Source organism: Phyllobates terribilis, unplaced genomic scaffold, assembly GCF_046119375.1.
Source record: "Phyllobates terribilis strain yellow unplaced genomic scaffold, ASM4611937v1 Scaffold_4__5_contigs__length_816908805, whole genome shotgun sequence".
NCBI lineage: Eukaryota > Metazoa > Chordata > Amphibia > Anura > Dendrobatidae > Phyllobates > Phyllobates terribilis.
The window spans coordinates 461,854,005-461,871,226 of NW_027362764.1; the positions used below are offsets into that span (position 1 = coordinate 461,854,005).

At 39.9% G+C, this 17,222-nt stretch overlaps 1 protein-coding gene across 3 annotated transcripts in view; it reads left to right on the forward strand.

Moving 5' to 3' along the window:
• Positions 1 to 17,222, forward strand: part of CDH20 (cadherin 20) — an 813,890-nt gene that overhangs the window by 653,173 nt on the left and 143,495 nt on the right. For all 3 annotated transcript variants that reach the window (XM_073678646.1, XM_073678647.1, XM_073678648.1), the window contains 2 exons: positions 7,651 to 7,945; positions 10,400 to 10,519. In XM_073678646.1, coding sequence (XP_073534747.1) covers positions 7,651 to 7,945; positions 10,400 to 10,519 — 415 coding nt within the window. The remainder of the gene's footprint in view (positions 1 to 7,650; positions 7,946 to 10,399; positions 10,520 to 17,222) is intronic.

The following is a 17,222-nucleotide window of genomic DNA, read 5'->3' on the forward strand; positions in this document are numbered from 1 at the left end:
ACGCTGCATAAAAAAAAGATGTGGGAAACACACTTGTCGGACAATGGTCCTGTTCAGCAGTAATTTATGGCACATAAATAGAACATAGAATTGGTGTCACCTTGAGATATCTGGAGAGCGTTTTTACTGCTTTACATCCAATGAATGAATACAAATCTTGCATTAACTAGGCAGCTCCCTATATTAAGGTGCCAACACATCAAATGTTCCATAATGTGACAACCTATTATAGTTTTACAGCTATTCCAGTAGTGAATGATGATAATCCCACCTATGAATAAATTAATTATCCGGATGTTTTGTCCTTCCACAATTCCAGGCCCTGTAGCATAGACCAGACACAGTTCCTCCGCTGCATGGTATACAGCATATCTTTTTTTACCCATATCACAATCTGAATTAAAAATAAAAATGAGACATCTTATAATTTTAACGTTCTCCACTGGGGCTTTTTTAGACCATAACTTCCTGCTGTTTTAAGAAAAAACACATATACATAACCACAATTAACAGAACCTGACCCTATCATTTGTACTGAAGTATCTAATGATTCTGTGCAAAGGTCACTGTGAAACAAGTGGTGTAGTGTCAGCTGTGACATCACATATTGTGAAAGGTGGATACTGTGTTATCAGCTGTGTATATAGATGTCATTGTAATCCTGCCTCTGATGATAAGAAGTTTGCTGAAAACTCTTCCTGAAAAAACAGGAAGTATGAGTCAGAAAAACCCCAGTGGCCAGTGATAAAATTGCAGAATTACTATATTATTATTATTATTATTATTATTATTATTATTAATAATAATAAAGATATTTAAAAAAAAGCAAAAATGAATGTAACACAAAAGCCTAATTTAAATTATTGGTCTTTTTGTGATGATTCCCTCTAATTACATCCCTAAAAACACTGTAATAATGTCACCCACCATTTGGTACCTGTAGCGGAGACAAATAATAACCAATAATATATTGGAAGCATTTACAGCTCATACAAACCATGAGATCAAGTGGTGTCGATAATTTGAAGTGTTCAAAAATTACCTAAAACAGAATCACCCTTTAAATTAAAGGGGTTCTTCACTATTATTACCACACATATTAATTGACCCCTTGTGTTTTAAGAAAAAAAATAATATTCAGCATTGTGAGCAATGCCGCTTCCTTATAGCCTGTCTGAACATTCGGCAGTAATCTAAAGGCTGCAGCAGACCAGCAGATGCTCTTTGGCTGCAGCAGTCACAGGTTACAGAAAAATGGCACCGCACTGCAGGGTTTGGTATAATTTTATTAAATAATGTGTTTTTACATTGAACCTGTCACTAGGTTTTTGCTGCCCCCTTTTAGAGCAGTATGAAGGGGCAGAGACACTGATACTGGCAGTGCATCACTTACTTTACTTGGTGCTGTAGTTTTGGTTAAAAACTGTTTTATCTGTTTTATCTGCTGCAGACTTAGCAGGTGTCATAATGCTGAACTCTGTACAACCCCGCCCACACCTCTGATTGGCAGTTGTCTGTGTACACTGTGCATAAGCAGAAAGCTGCCAATCAGTGGTGGGGGTGTGGCTGGACTACCTGGCAACAGGCCAAGTAGTCCTCTAGTGATAATCTCCTGTTGATAAAACAGTGATTTTACAAAAACTACACCAAGCAGCCCATTAAGTGATACATCCCTGGAATCAGTGTCTCTATCCCTACATTATTTTGCTCTCTAATTAGGTAAAAGATTCCCTTTAAGGGTTTGCTTGAGGTTAAGAATTTAATCTTTGTTTTCCAAATGTTGTGACACTGTAGTCCATGGACTGTGGCTTGTGCTGCAGCTCAGCCACATTTACTTTAAAACCACATTCACATGTTCAGCATTTAGTCAGTATTTTACATTAGTATTTGTAAGCCAAAACCAGGAGATAGCCTAACAAACAGTCAATCCCTGCATGTTTTGCAGCTATCTAACAGCCACCAGACATGCAGCCGCGGTAACGTGAACATATTTTCTGAGCACGCTGAAGATACTCTGTTAGGACTCAAGCGTGCTCGGATAACACCTTATCCGAGCATGTTCGCACATCACCAATACTGAGGTAAAATACTGACCAAATACTGAACATGTGAACGTGGCCTAGTAGGTTGGACAGCAGTGTCAGCCAGTGGACACCATCCTAGTAAATTCTTTAATTCTACTCTTGTTCCCTTTTTGAGATACATTAACCCCTTTCCATTTTAACCCATTACACAAAACAATTACCTAGATAATGAAAAAACTTGCTAAGGTTAAACTTCTAGGAAAATGGACATATAATTTGGTGTGTCATACCAGTGGTTAATGAGCCATCTTCTCTATGTCCTGCCATGGCCGACTCAACAGACAGTGTTGGTATGATGGAAACAAGCCAATGGTCGTGATCACTAACCTTTGATAGCTGTCCCATTCTTTACAATGGGATAGAAGAAGACTAGTTCTATATCATTTGTGATGAATAATTGCTTAGATTTCATATAAAGAAGTGTTTCTTTAGTGCATCATATACACCGTGTTTCCTAAGTATAACGATGCAATTATAGTGTCTTCTTCGGAGGCTCCGCAATGTGTTAAGGTATGCAGCAGTGGCTATAGTTTCAGGCTATTTGTATATGACAGTCGCTAATTACAACCATGGTAATTTCAAACCAGTGAAATGTCAGCGTAGTTCCTCTTGTAATAATGAAGACGTTTCCAGCAGAGAAGGATTAATTTGTTGGTTTACTTTGTTAAAGGAGATTTTTTTTTTTCCTGAGCGCATAAATTAATGAAAAAAATTCAGCTTTGTATTTCTTGGTGAGTTGTTTAGAATCGGATCTTAATCATTACAACACGCTAATTAAAACCTTCACTTAATAAGCCACACACCACAGAAGGAAGCATTGTTCTCTGGGCAATTTCAAGTGACTACTCAAAATGCCAGCCGAAAGAAGTGACAGAAGAGACGTTTACTAGAACAGCCAATACCACCGCACCTGCTGCTTTGTTCAAGTGCAATGGCGTACATGATCTGTTCGTTACTGTCCTGGACAGATTCTGTACCAAGAGCTTTGTAGATTTTAAATAAATCACTATTTGGTTTCTTTAGTGTTGAAAAAGTGTATTTGTACAAAAACTGTTCAGGATGTGCACAGATGTATACATCCCTACTGCTTTCTAAATTTTCTTAAGAACCCTAATTTCTTATTAAATAAATTGAAGACATTATTGTAACATATACACAGAGGCAGAGTAGGGAAGGGATGTCAGCTCACCACATTGAAGATTGCCAGCAGGTATGAAGCCTCCCAGCCTTGGATGTGAAGACAAATGCAAAAAGAAAAAAAAAAGGTTCTCCAGCAGTGGCAAAATATTCAAATCTGTATGCACTGGTTCACAAGGAATATCCAAAGATGCAAAAATCATCGCGTTTCAGTGAGATGCCTTAATCATGCGCACTGACTCTGGTTGTAAAGCCCCAGCTTCATGTCAGATGTGCGCATGATCTGGAGCTACTGTGAGTCAGTAGCTAGATGACGTGTGAGCACGCACGCTATGCGCGCCACTGTGTCCCCTCCACACTGAGCTCCGGAGCCTGCGCACATCTGACATGAAGCTTGGACTGTACATCTAGAGTCAGTGCGCATGCCCGGGGAGCGGATGGGCAGTGCGCATGCGCGGGATTTGCTGGGCAGTTGTCGTGACGTCCGACAACTCACAGCAATCGAAATGATGTGGGCGTGCATTATTTGAACAGGACACCGACTGAGCCGTGACTGAAACGATGAAAAGCGCCACCCCTATGACTGAAAGAAAAGGTATGTGAGAGAATCCCCAAATGATATAAAGTGTTTTTTTAAACATAATACCAGAAGGTTTTCTTGGGGAAAACAATGTTAGTGATGCACATTGCATCACTAACACCACACTGGGGCCAGTATAATAGCTAAAAAGGAGGTGACAGGTTCCCTTTAAGATTTATTTTATTGCTAAATGTCTGTCTATGTAATGTCATAATCTAATCTCTTTTCTAACATACTTAGGAAAGAAATGCACTAGGATTCTCAAACAAAGTATCATCAAACAGGATGTAATAAAAAAATAAAAATAGAGCAATTAGATAGAGTAGTGAGGGAACTTTTAATTAAAGTACACTAGAAAAGAGATTAGATCATTTCATTAATTAAACAGACATTTAGGATTAAAATAAATGTTAGTTTCAGACCATCCTTTTCAAACCTGCAAGAGAGCGCACTGTCAGTGACCATTGAAAGAAAAAAATCCTGCAAGCAAAGGCCAGCCTCGTCCATACATGTGATGTCACTTGCGGAGGTGGGGCTGGTCTCTTCTTGCAGGATTTTCTTCTTACAATGTGCACTGACACTTGCTGGTTCGTCACTTCAGATCAGAGCCGGCGAACGACTGCACTGTTATTGTGCATTAAAGAGAATATTGCACAGTGATGAGATCTTACTGAGCATACATCGGAATTGACAACCAATGTATGCTTAGTAGAGCAGGGACTAGCCCAGCCCTGAAATGGAGGTCAGTGACCGCAGTCTCTGCTGCCTAAGTAGTGAGGAAATAATAGTGACTTTTTCATTTAAGTATATTAGAAAAGAGATTAGAATATGACATTAAATAGACAGACATTTGAGATTAAAATAAGTGTTAGTTTCTGGCCATCCCTTTAATCAATTGTCACTGCAAGGAGAAGCAGTGACAAAGCATATTTTTCTCCTGCAGTGGGTAACCGAGAAGATATTCTGCGTGGTCTGATATTTCAAAAGTTAATTTTTAGTAGTGCCTAACGCATACCAGACTTAGATGCAGAATTTAATGTTGTAAAATAATTTTGCAGTACAACTCTAGAAATATCAATAAATGAATATACATTTCACAAAAGCATAAAGCTGTGATGATCTGATAGCAGAGGGATCTGAAAAACATCAAGGACTTCAGTCTTCCACTGCCCCCGCAGTCCTTGCACTAGGCACAACACATTGTATCAATGTTTCTTAGAGCGTTTGTGTAACTGTGACCCTCATAGATATGTGAACATATGTCTTAAAAGCATATATTTCATCCTTTTTTCTGTGAACATTAAAAAAGCATGCGCTAAAATATGGAACTAATTAAATATGCCGCATGTTAAAAAGTTCAAGCTATTTATGGCTAATGTTCTTTTTCTCACATTTAAGTGCCTATATTACTACCACGTATTACCATGTATTATTAGTGGGATTTTCAGTATGTAAATTACTGGCATATCTTTTTTTTAAAACTAATTACCTATTTTATTAATAAATTATAATATATCATTAGAATTCTTGTTTTTTTTAGCAAGAATCTATTCCCTTTATCTGGGCAGCACGGTAGCTCAGTGCACCTTGCAGCGCTGGTGTCCTGGGATCAAATCCCACCAAGGACAAGATCTGCAAAGAGTGTGTATGTTCTCCCCGTGTTTGCGTGGGTTTCCTCCAGGTTCTCCGGTTTCCTCCCACATTCCAAAGACACAGTGATAGGGAATCTAGATTGTGAGCCCCAATGGGGACAGCGCTCATAATGTCTATATAGCGCTGTGGAATTAATGGCGCTATATAAGTGAATAAAATAAATAAATTATCTGTTTAATTATTTAGCAAAGCCATATTTTGCAATAATTGTGTTCACAAGATTCATGCAATCAGCCAAATTCCTCCCATGTCTGTTAAGTGGGAGTATCTCTAGAATAAATTGTTGATAAAAATGCAAGAAAAATGTTAATGTTGCTATTTTTCTTATTGCCAATATATAAAGAGAACCTGTCATTTGCCATAAATAATATTTTTTACCTGATGTCAATGCCACTATTCTCCTGAATCTGTCTTTTTTTGTTCCTGTGTGCCTCCTTTCCTGAGATATGGCCCCCTTTCGCTGTATGGAAATATAATCTTGTTAGCCAGGGGGCGAGATCCTCACAAAGACACCCACAGAGAAGAGTTAAAGAGGTTATCCAGGACTATTTTATTTTTTTCTTATGGGCCTAAGAACTTACAGGCAAGTAGTTGCAATCTACCTGCCTGTTCTCTCCAGCGTCAAACTCTGCCAGATCACAGCAGTCACAGGTCACTCCCAATGGATTTTGCATCTCTCGGCGACATCACGTTGACCGATCAGCTGCTCCTCTTCCGTTCTGCTCTGTTGACTGGGCCGATATCATGCTGATTGACACGCAGCTCCCCACTGCTCCATTGACAGAGTAGCTGGAAGAGGATGACCTGCTCTGTTGATTTGAGGTTGAATGAAACAGCAGAATCAACAGCAGTAGCAGTCAGTGATCACTCTGAGCTGGCGCCGGGCAGAACAGGCAGGTACTGTAGTTAGCAATTACCTGCCAGTCAGTTCTTAGCCCCATAAGAAAAAAAAGTCAAAAGTCCCGAGTAATCCCTTTTAGGAGCACACCTCCTTGTCTAACAAGACTCGATTCATAGACAGGGAAGTGGAAGCCATATCTCAGGCAAAACAAAGATTCAAAGGAATAAAAAAAAACAATACCAAATTGAGGAGAACGACAGCATTTAGACAAGATTAAAATTACAGTTTCATGGCAATATAAAAACTTTCCCTTAGGGCTCATTCACAAGGCAGTATGTTGCATCAGGGTTTGTAATTAAAAACCAGGAGTGGAACTTACAGAGAAAAACTATAAATGAAAGATTGTGACCTGTTCTCTGTATTGGGGACAATTCTGGTTTTGGTATAGAAATACTGATCAAACACTGATCAAAAATACTGATGTGTGAATGAGGCCTTAAGCTGCATTTAAATTGAAAACTAATCACGAACGAGCATTTAAAAACAAAATTGCTCGTTTTCCAATTATCTTGCAGCACAAAAGATTATCGTTCATGGCGGTGCATTGTCCTGTGTAAAGAGGACTCGCACTATGGAGAACTATGGCAGCCTAGGTGGACTGAGCGATGTACATCAGATAGCTCAGTGCGCATCATTTACTTTGGTCGGCCTAACAGGCTATTAAACAACAACTGCTCGGTAAAGGCTTATCCATCGGTGGTTGTATCATGTCGCTGGTCGATCTGTGTAAGCGGACTCTTACATTTACATTCTCTGCAGGAACTTACAAAGTATCTGCCATATTATTGTTCCCGATTGTATGTAAACCACGCCAAATGAGGGAATAATGAAATGTTGGCTTGCTGCTATCTAGTGGTGTATAATCTGAACACACCTGACCCTCTTCATTGCTTCACAAATGTATCCAGTCTAGACACACTGTGAGCTACACATATCAGCATCACATATCTACATCATGTCCTGATACTTTTTACACTGTATTAGTGTAGCTCACAGAATATTACCTAGACAACTGAGGAGGTGAGGACAGTGTTTTTGCCCTTTGGAACTGATCCCTCTACAGAAATTATTGCATCCCATGGCAAAACTCAGAATGGGTCTCATATCTATTTTTTTTAGGTTCATGTTTATCATGATTTCAGGAAAACGCATTTAGTGTAAAGTATTCGAGGATCTCCAAAGCCACCTGTAATATCCTTAAAACTCATGTGTTAGAGTTCATAGCAACAGCATCGAAATAAGTGATATACGCAAAATAACTGCATGTTTTGTAATTTTTTTATTTCTTTTTATAGCTTCATTCAGATATGGATGAAGGCGATGGCTCAATAAAATACATACTGACTGGTGATGGAGCAGGAACGATGTTCACAATTGATGATACGACAGGTGACATCCACGCCATACAAAGACTGGATAGAGAAGAACGAGCTCAGTATACTCTCAAGGCTCAAGCTCTAGATAGAATAACTGAAAGACCCATGGAACCACAGTCTGAATTTATTATTAAAATCCAAGACATAAATGACAATGAGCCAAGGTTCCTTGATGGACCCTACACAGCTTCTGTACCAGAAATGTCACCAGTTGGTAAGCAAAAAAAATCAGTAAAGAAATGGCCTATATAGTCTTGCAGGAACTTCAATTTTTTTTTCATTGCTTGTGATACGTTTTCCTATTTCTTAGAATTCTGTAATAAATTGTACGCCTTGAGTTTATGTGAGATATTAACAGGCAGAGCCGAATGGAGATGCATTAGCATAAAGTAAATGCATGGTGAGGCAGTTTGCAAGGCTAAAACACATCTATTTCATAAAGAGTATAATAATCACACCACAGACAGCTGCATAATGGTACTTTGTGGTAATTACTACTGCAATGGTAATACATCTGACAGCACAAGGGATTAGACCACCATGGCTTTCCTTTGTCTTCCAGCAGGTTAACCTGATGCATATCATTATCTTCATATAGCAGCATTCACTCTACAGCAAATATGGTACTTTACTGATCCCCCCCCCCGACTAATATAATATAATAAAAAGGTTTTATTCTGAGATAAACTCAAGTAGACTACGAAATACAACATTTCTGCTGATATTTACTACACCATTACTTTCCTATTAGATGCTCTATTTCCACTTCATTTATCAACACAGAGCATTGGTGTTTTGATAATTTCAATGGTGGGATACCAATTTCTGGGAGACAGCAGTTACAGGGTTGATCAGGGCTCTATACAAGATCAGAATTGGATAATTGGGTCCATCAGATGTAGTGATTATGAACCAACCTACAGCTAACATGAGCATGTCCATTTTTAATTGCCTTGTAAACGTCGCTATTATTTCACATACAGCACATACAGCACCATCCATTAAATTGGATAGGTTATGTTAGTGTCGGCCCATAAAAATCGGCTGTACAGTTAAGTGATTCGTTCCAAACTATGGGTTGTCTCCTATTGTACCTTAGTGGCTTGTCTTATATCAGAACGGGGGCAAAACCTCTAGTGTTCCTATCTAACTAAATAGGTTCCTATCTAACTAAATAGGTCTCATGATGACCCTTATTGCTTGTGGAGCCAGAGCTGTCTAAAGGTAGCCATAAACATTAGTCTAAGGGTGATCCGAGCAGATAATTTCAACCAAACAATAATTTTTCGGGTAAAATCTAGCAATTGGTGATCATTTTATTCATAGACTGGAAAGTATTTTGCCATGTTTAAACCTTTCTTCCAATAACTACTAGTCCACAAAGGATCTTTCTGTGACAGAACGTTCCTAGAATGACCATTGTTTATTTACCCGGTGTCATTGAGCATGAATGGCTTGTTGGCCGGTGAGTAATGGACTAAAAGTACATTTACACTAAAAGATTGTCGTGAAGGATCAATGCTAATTACACAATGATCTTGCAATGTAAAAAGGTTGCTGATCACGTGATGAACAAACAAAATACTCATTCATCGAGTGAAATAATCTTTTGTGCTGCACAAAAATCATCGTTCTCAACAGCACATCGTTGTTTGTTAACAGGTCTTGCGCTATTGATGACAATGATAGCCTATGCAAACCGAACAATCTTTTATAGATTATTCAGTGCGCATCCGTAAATGCGTTCTGCCTGTCTAAACAGGCTATTAAATAACCGCTGATTGGTGAATATTTGCAGTAGTTTAATGCTACAAATTGATAATGTAAACCTTTAGTGGGTAAGTCTGCAACAGTGTATCAATGATTCACCAGATGATTGAATATTGAAAGATTGATCTACAAGCAACTTTAATTCAATGAGTATGGCTACCTTTAGTCCAGCTATGTTACCATGAACTTCTGTGGCTTTCAAGAATTATGTATATGGTGTGGAAATGGATGTCAACTATATAGTGCCGTAAAACAATATAGACCTTTCTAATAGTCTGGAAAGGAAACCTTGGAGATTTGAATACCAGTAACCATACTGGTGAAATAGTGGGTGAAACAACTGGTCAGTTATCATACCTCCATATATGTAACTGGTTGGTCTTATGAATGTAAGATGGGTGAATTGATGATTAGGGCACACACAACCTATAGATCAGATCTATATATCTTTACCAGTGCTAAAAGTAAATCCTTTATGAATATGTCTGGCTGGAAATGGTGGAAGAAATCCTTGCTATAAGATAAAATATTTACATGCATAACAAATAAAGAAATAGAGAGCAGTGAAATTAAAGACGTCCATAGTCTAGAGAACAGGTGGTTAAAGCAGTCATCATGTCGCCTATGAATGGTGAATCCAATATACAAGAGGACGAGAAGCATTAATAGCCTTCTGTAGCTTATCTCTAAAAATGGTTTCTTCATTATATTGTTAGGATACATTAGTGGAATGGAAGATGTGCCTGGCAATTAATCTTCCACTGACAGGTGGTTAAACAGTTAGTGTTGCTGTCATTATGCAAAGTTTGCAAGTTGTTTTTTTTATTTTTATTGAAGAGGCTAAATTAGATTTTCAGCTCTTAATTTAAAAAAGGTCAATCTTTTCTCTTTTTGTCAGGTACCTCTATTATCCAGGTGTCAGCAACAGATGCAGACGATCCTACTTATGGAAGCAGTGCAAGGGTTGTGTACAGTATTTTGCAAGGACAGCCATATTTTTCGGTGGACTCTAAAACAGGTAATTACTGAGGATGCTAAATTTGCATGGTGACTCTGAAGGCACCTCGCTGACTGTTAAGACAGAATTGAATATTGGTTTATTGATCTAAAAAAGGCATGCTTAAATTTCCATTAGTCACACGAAAACGATTTATCCAAGCTCATATGTATATTAATATTTAACTATGTCTGGTTGACAGACAGAGAGTGAAATATGTATAGATTTGAGAGATAAAGTATAGTCTATACAGCAGTAATGTAGGTCAAAATTCATATATGTAGGTCAAAATTCATATATTCAGTGTTTGCAAATATCTTGGCACCCGCAGTAGGGTGCAGCAATTTTTTTGTATGTATATATGTCAGTCATTGCAACTTTCACCTGTTCACTTTTGCTTTGTTCCTTTGGCTGGTGCTGGTCAGTTTTGTTTTCTGTAGATAGACATATGGGTGGACAGTCAGAAAGTCAGATAAGATTTTTAAATTACCAAGCAGATAAAATAGGCCTCATACAGACATATGTGTCCTATCCATGATTTTGAAAAATAGAATACATACCCATCATAGTTTATGGGACTTGTCTTTTTGTGGATTGAGTGTCCATTTAAAAATTACGGAGACAGGTCCATTATTTCTTGCATTATGAATAAATAGTACCAATATAAGTCCATGGATCCATGAAAATCACATACAGCACACGGATGGCATATTGTGCTGTCAGTGATTAACATTGCAAATAGATAGGAGAAGCTTTGCAATTTATTTATTTATCCATGCATGAAAACACTGATGAAACACTGATGCTAAGGCTGTGTGCCCACGTAGCATTTTTCAAGCGTATATGCTGCGGAATTTCCGCAGCGTAAACGCTTGAAAAACGCATGTATATCCGCACCCCATGGTCCCCAATGGGATTCCGCAAGTTCTATGCACATGCTGCGGATTTTTCCGCAGCGTTTATGCCGCGTTCAAAAATCCGCAGCATGTCATTTAATTTTGCGTTTCCGCAAGCGGAATTGCCTTTGTCCAATGCATAAAAAACGCAAGCCAATTCCGCATGTGGAAAACGCGTGATAAACGCGCGAAAAATGCGCGATAAACGCGTGCGGAATTCCGCATGCGTTTTTCCGGGAGAGGACTTGCATTTATGCAGCAGAAGTTTTCTGCTTCATAAATGCAACGTGGGCACATAGCCTAAAACTTGAACCATTTTTTTGCATACGTGCAACAACTCGGACATCTGAATGAGGCCTTAGGCAGTATTTGATTTCATCCAGAAAATAATGCAAATATAATATCTAATATAATATCTTGATATCTGCGATCTAATGTCTTATTCCAGAGAAATCCACATTTTTGTAAATGCTGTTAAGATCTCTGTGCTATGTGCTATCTGCCTCTAGAGATTATTTTTAATAAATAGGGGACGTTACTAGTGTGAGACATGTAACTAACACAGAACAGTAGAACTGAATTTTCTCTCCTTACAAACACATTTGCTGCAGCTCTCACAGCTCTGCTGTACTGTAACACAGGCCATCTCGGAGATGGAGCCTGAAGCTGAGAGGAACCTGCAGATGTGTGAGGTATAATCACACACAGCTCTGCAGTGAGATCAGGAGAGCAGAGACCGGCCATTACATATCACACTCGTAAAGCCCCCTTCATGTACAATAATCTCTGGAGGCAGATTCTCATGCAGAACAGTGTCTGCCCATATTACTGAACAGCTCATTTACATATAAAAAAAATGTGGATTTCTCTGGAATAAGACATCGGATTACAGATATCAAGATATCACTTTATTCAGCTTCCTATGACCTTCATGCCCATACAGGCGGCTTAGGAAAGTTGATTATACTGACAGATTCCCTTTAAGCCACTATACATATTTGCTCTCTCTCTCTATTCATACTGACCTGGAGAATCATGTTTCCAGGTAATTTTTACTGCACAATTTCCTTACACTATATAGTAAAATGAATGATGTCACGTTAAAAACTACAACCTGTCCCACAAAAAGCAAGCCCTCATACATCTATATCAGAAAAAAAATAGTAAAAATTACAAAGTTATGGCTATTTTAAAAAGAAGAAGAAAAACAGAAAAAGCAAAAACAATAATTGCAGCAGAGAGAACAAGTTAAAGGAAATCTGTCACACTTTTGAGCTTTTTGAGTTAATGATATGGACATACAGGTTGTATACAGCTGATATTAGTCTTACCTGTATGCCTCCTTGATGATGCCTTGACGTCATGTGTGCGGCTGGAAATTCAGCGCCTGCGCATTCTGCCTGGGGTCTCTCCTCTGCTCTGTTTGGCTCTTCTGTGGGCACTGTCTTTAATTTTGTTGTGCGCAGGCGCCGGAGAGTCACTGTAACTTCTGGCTTAAGTAATCTCCAGTGTATAGTGAAAGTGAATTCCCCACAGTGGAGGGGAGCAACGGCAGGCAGTATGCCCAGGCACGCACATGAAGTCCAAGGGATGTCTGAAGGGGAGGAGAAATCTATAATATATAATGAAGACCGGAGGCAGTCTTATCTTCCGGGCAGCCTACGCACCATAGTCTGGAAGATCGAAGCTATAAAAGATGATTTTTACTGAGCAAGCATCATCAAGGAGGCATGGAGGTATGATTATTTTCTGCTGTATACAACCTGTAGGCCCATATTATTAACTCGAAAATCTCAAAAGGGTGACAGATTGCCTTTAAGCTTGTGCGTCATTTACTAAACCAAACACTGGAAGCAATTTCATGATGTGGATTATTCTTCCAAATCTAAATGATGCGCAGAGACTTTTCAGGGTATTTACCAATATATAGTTGTGCCAGATTTTTGTAACCCCCTTCACTCCCCATAATCTTAAACTGTTGTTAAAGGAATTTACTTACATGTGACATTTTGCACATAGCCACATGATGATTGATAAATATAAGATCCATTGATACCCAGAATGGGGTCCCAAGATCCCTTCTCCTTCCTACGTTATATAGATTTTTACTTACACGCTCAATTTCTTTTTAACATATTTATTAATGACCTTGTAGGGGGCATACAGAGTAATATTTCAATATTTGCAGATGACACTAAACTCTGCAGTGTAATCAATACAGAGGAGGACAATTTTATATTACAGGAGGATCTATGTAAACTAGAAGCTTGGGCTGATAAATGGCAAATGAGCTTTAATGGGGATAAATGTAAGGTAATGCACTTGGGCAGAGGAAATAAAATGTATAATTATATGCTTAATTGTAAAAAAACTGGGCAAAACTGTAACTGAAAAAGACCTGGGTGTATTGGTGGACGACAAGCTCACGTTTAGTGGCCAGTGTCAGGCTGCTGCTACAAAGGCAAATAAAATAATGGGATGCATAAAAAGAGGCATAGATGCTCATGAGGAGAACATAATTTTACCTCTATACAAGTCACTAGTGCGACCACACTTAGAATACTGTGTACAGTTTTGTTCTCCGGTGTATAAGAAAGACATAGCTGAACTAGAGAGGGTGCAGAGAAGAGCAACCAAGGTTATTAGAGGACTGGGGGGTCTGCAATGCCAAGACAGGTTATTACACTTGGGGTTATTTAGTGTGGAAAAAAGAAGGCTTAGGGGTGATCTTATTACTATGTACAAGTATATGAGGGGACAGTACAAAGACCTTTCTACTGCTCTTTTTACTCTGAGGCCAGAGACGGGGACAAGGGGGCATCTTCTACATCTGGAGGAAAGAAGGTTTAATCATAATCACAGACGGGGATTCTTTACAGAAAGAGCAGTGAGACTATGGAACTCTCTGCCGCATGATGTTGTAATGAGTGTGTGGCGCCCCTGAGGGTTCGACCGCCACAGGAATGCTGCACTTCTCTAATGGAGTGTAGTGTTCCTCCTCTGAGGTAAGAACAGTGTGATAGTCGTGACCCAACCTTTGCATCCAACACCACATTTCTCCACCAGAGGTAGCTAGTATGCACTAGGTGCTGCTCCCCTGGTTACAGGGAGACTGGGGAACCAAGAGTTAGGGGAACCAGTTAGTGGGTGTGGGTGGAGGACCTACAAGTTAGTTACACTTTAAATTTCATATTTAGTAAAGAGCCATTTTGGTTCTTGGTTCTTTGACTGCCTTTAATCGCTCTTTGACTGTCTCTATGCTGTCAATTGCTGAGTGGACAGTGATCTCCCACCCTAACGCGGATCCTGTGTGGGCCCGCATCGGATGGAGACACAGCCCTCGTATCCCGGCCTTGGGACGAGGGGCAGGTTGTAGACAAGGAATGTCTCGACCCGGTCAAGGACCAGGACCAAGAAGGCCCAGAGCTTAAGAGTGTGGCTCCATAGCAAATGGATCCCAGGCAGGATGCAGATGGAGTGGTGTATGCCACCTGTCCTCGCCATGCTGATATATTCAGAGGGAGTCCGGCTGCAAGAGGGGTACCGGCCCCCGACACCCGACCTTGCTACTCCACGTCCTGGTTGGGAAAGCCCAGTAGGCCCAGAGGATCCTACCGGGTATGGGACGGAGCGGAGCTGCCACCCGTGCCCTTGTTCTGAGAGGAGCTCAGAGGGAGACCCGGCCTATTTGCTCACACACGGACAGGAAAGGATTCGGTCTGTAGTTCAGGAACACTCTGGTGTAGGGTCCCGACTGAATGCTGGACTTACTTGGAGGTTGTCGGACCCACGTCCCTGGTGACCGCAGGACTCCGCGGGGAGCAGGGAGTCACCTTCCTTCTGCCATCTCTAAAGTGAGTAAAGCCTTGGAAGTTCACCCCTATGGCCTCCGGACTGTTTATTCTGCGCCACACCGCGAGACATGGCATCCGTTCTCCTCTACTACTACCCCCTCCATCCTGTCCCTCTGCCCTGAGCCCTCGCTACGCCTGTGGGGAGTAGTGATAACTTTGGCCGCCATAACACCATGCCTCACCGGACTGCAGCGGCGCTGGTGGCCTTCACCAGGTGCCACAGGTGGCGTAGTCGTAAATCAGCCACTCAACCCGGATAAGCCCACACCATCTCCTTTTTAATGTGATGGCCCTGAGCACGGGTCGGGTCCGGGCCACGGCTGCACCCCATCTCTCCATTACAGGACCCGACTCCGAGTCCCCCAACTCCCAGGGTAAACGAAAGGGCTTTTTCGAGTAAGAGGCGTCACAAATGATTCACTATTAAAATTTAAGAAGGGCATGGATGCCTTTCTTGAAAAGTTTAATATTACAGGTTATATATACTAGATTCCTTGATAGAGCGTTGATCCAGGGAACTAGTCTGATTGTAGTATGGAGTCGGGAAGGAATTTTTTCCCCAATGTGGAGCTTAGTGTTTGCCACATGGGTTTTTTTGCCTTCCTCTGGATCAACATGTTAGGCTATGGGTTGAACTAGATGGACTTAATCTTCCTTCAACCTTAAAAACTATGTTACTATGTTACTATGTTACAATTGTTGGCTATTCAAACTGCGCCTTATGGCAGTCATGCAGTGAGGGGGCCTTTAATCCCTGTTTTACTGATCAAAAGAGTTCCAGCAATGGGCTTCACAATAATCATAAATAAATCAGCTATATTTTGCATATATTATAAATGTCAACTGTGGGAAAGCTCAATTTAGACATGTGTTTATGTTTTATGATTTTGTATTTTACTCCAGAGACCCTGTATACACAAATACCACTAGGCGTACTGTCCATAATCCAGCATAGAATGATTGACAGAAAATCTATACATCCTTTTAGACACTTTAAACTTAAAAGTTATTTCCATTCCAACGTATAATGGATGGACAGAATACCTACCAGCCATTTTATACTTGGCTGCAGTTTTATAGGCTGTTTCATTCTGAAACCACCAATGGCCCATTCATAGTTGGAAATAGTAGCTGCAATCATTTATGATATCACATTAGTGGTAATTAATAAAAACTACATTTTGCAAAACTGCCAACTTGGCTATATAAGATAATTAGAACATTTTATTGGGATAAATTTGACAAACACATAGATTTATAGTTGTAGCAGACAAAGACAATACTGTCCGTGCTCAACGATGTCTTCTGTCATCATCCACCTCTTATAGGACAATTCAATTCAGTGGATATTGTAGGAATCTGCTGGTTACTTTAGATAATTAGCAAATGACAGTAATGTCGCTTATTTTTTACCTAAATTCCTAAATCAAGGCATTTTACTATATACCAAAGACCACTCAAATTGTAAACCAATGTGCACATTGCCTACCCTGAGGAATAATATTCATTTAAAGTTTACCATAAAGCACCATTTTAGATAGTTTGCATTGAGATACAGGGTAATTAATGATAGCCCATCGTTCAAAATTCTATTGTTTGTCATTGGAGACAGTGCAAAAATGGCCATTAGGCACATCTCTAAAAGTTTAGATTAGGATTATACTTGCATCAAGGCTTACTTAAAGAGACTCTGTTAGTGCAGAATGACTGTTCAAACCAAGTACAGAGGCTTGGTGCACCTTTAGCGTGGTCAAACATTAAAGTGCAACTTCCCATCTTTTGCACTTGTTAAACCTCATCTCTACCTCTCCTCTTCTATGATTGACTTTTGTCACTCATAGAGCAAGAGAAGGGCAGAGATAGATGGAAAAAAAGTATTTGGGAAGGTGCACTTAAATGCTTCCCACACCAAGAGTGCACCGAGCCTGGTTTGTGCTGAAAGTGCCGGCATCGAGCGCAGACTTTGTTTGTGCA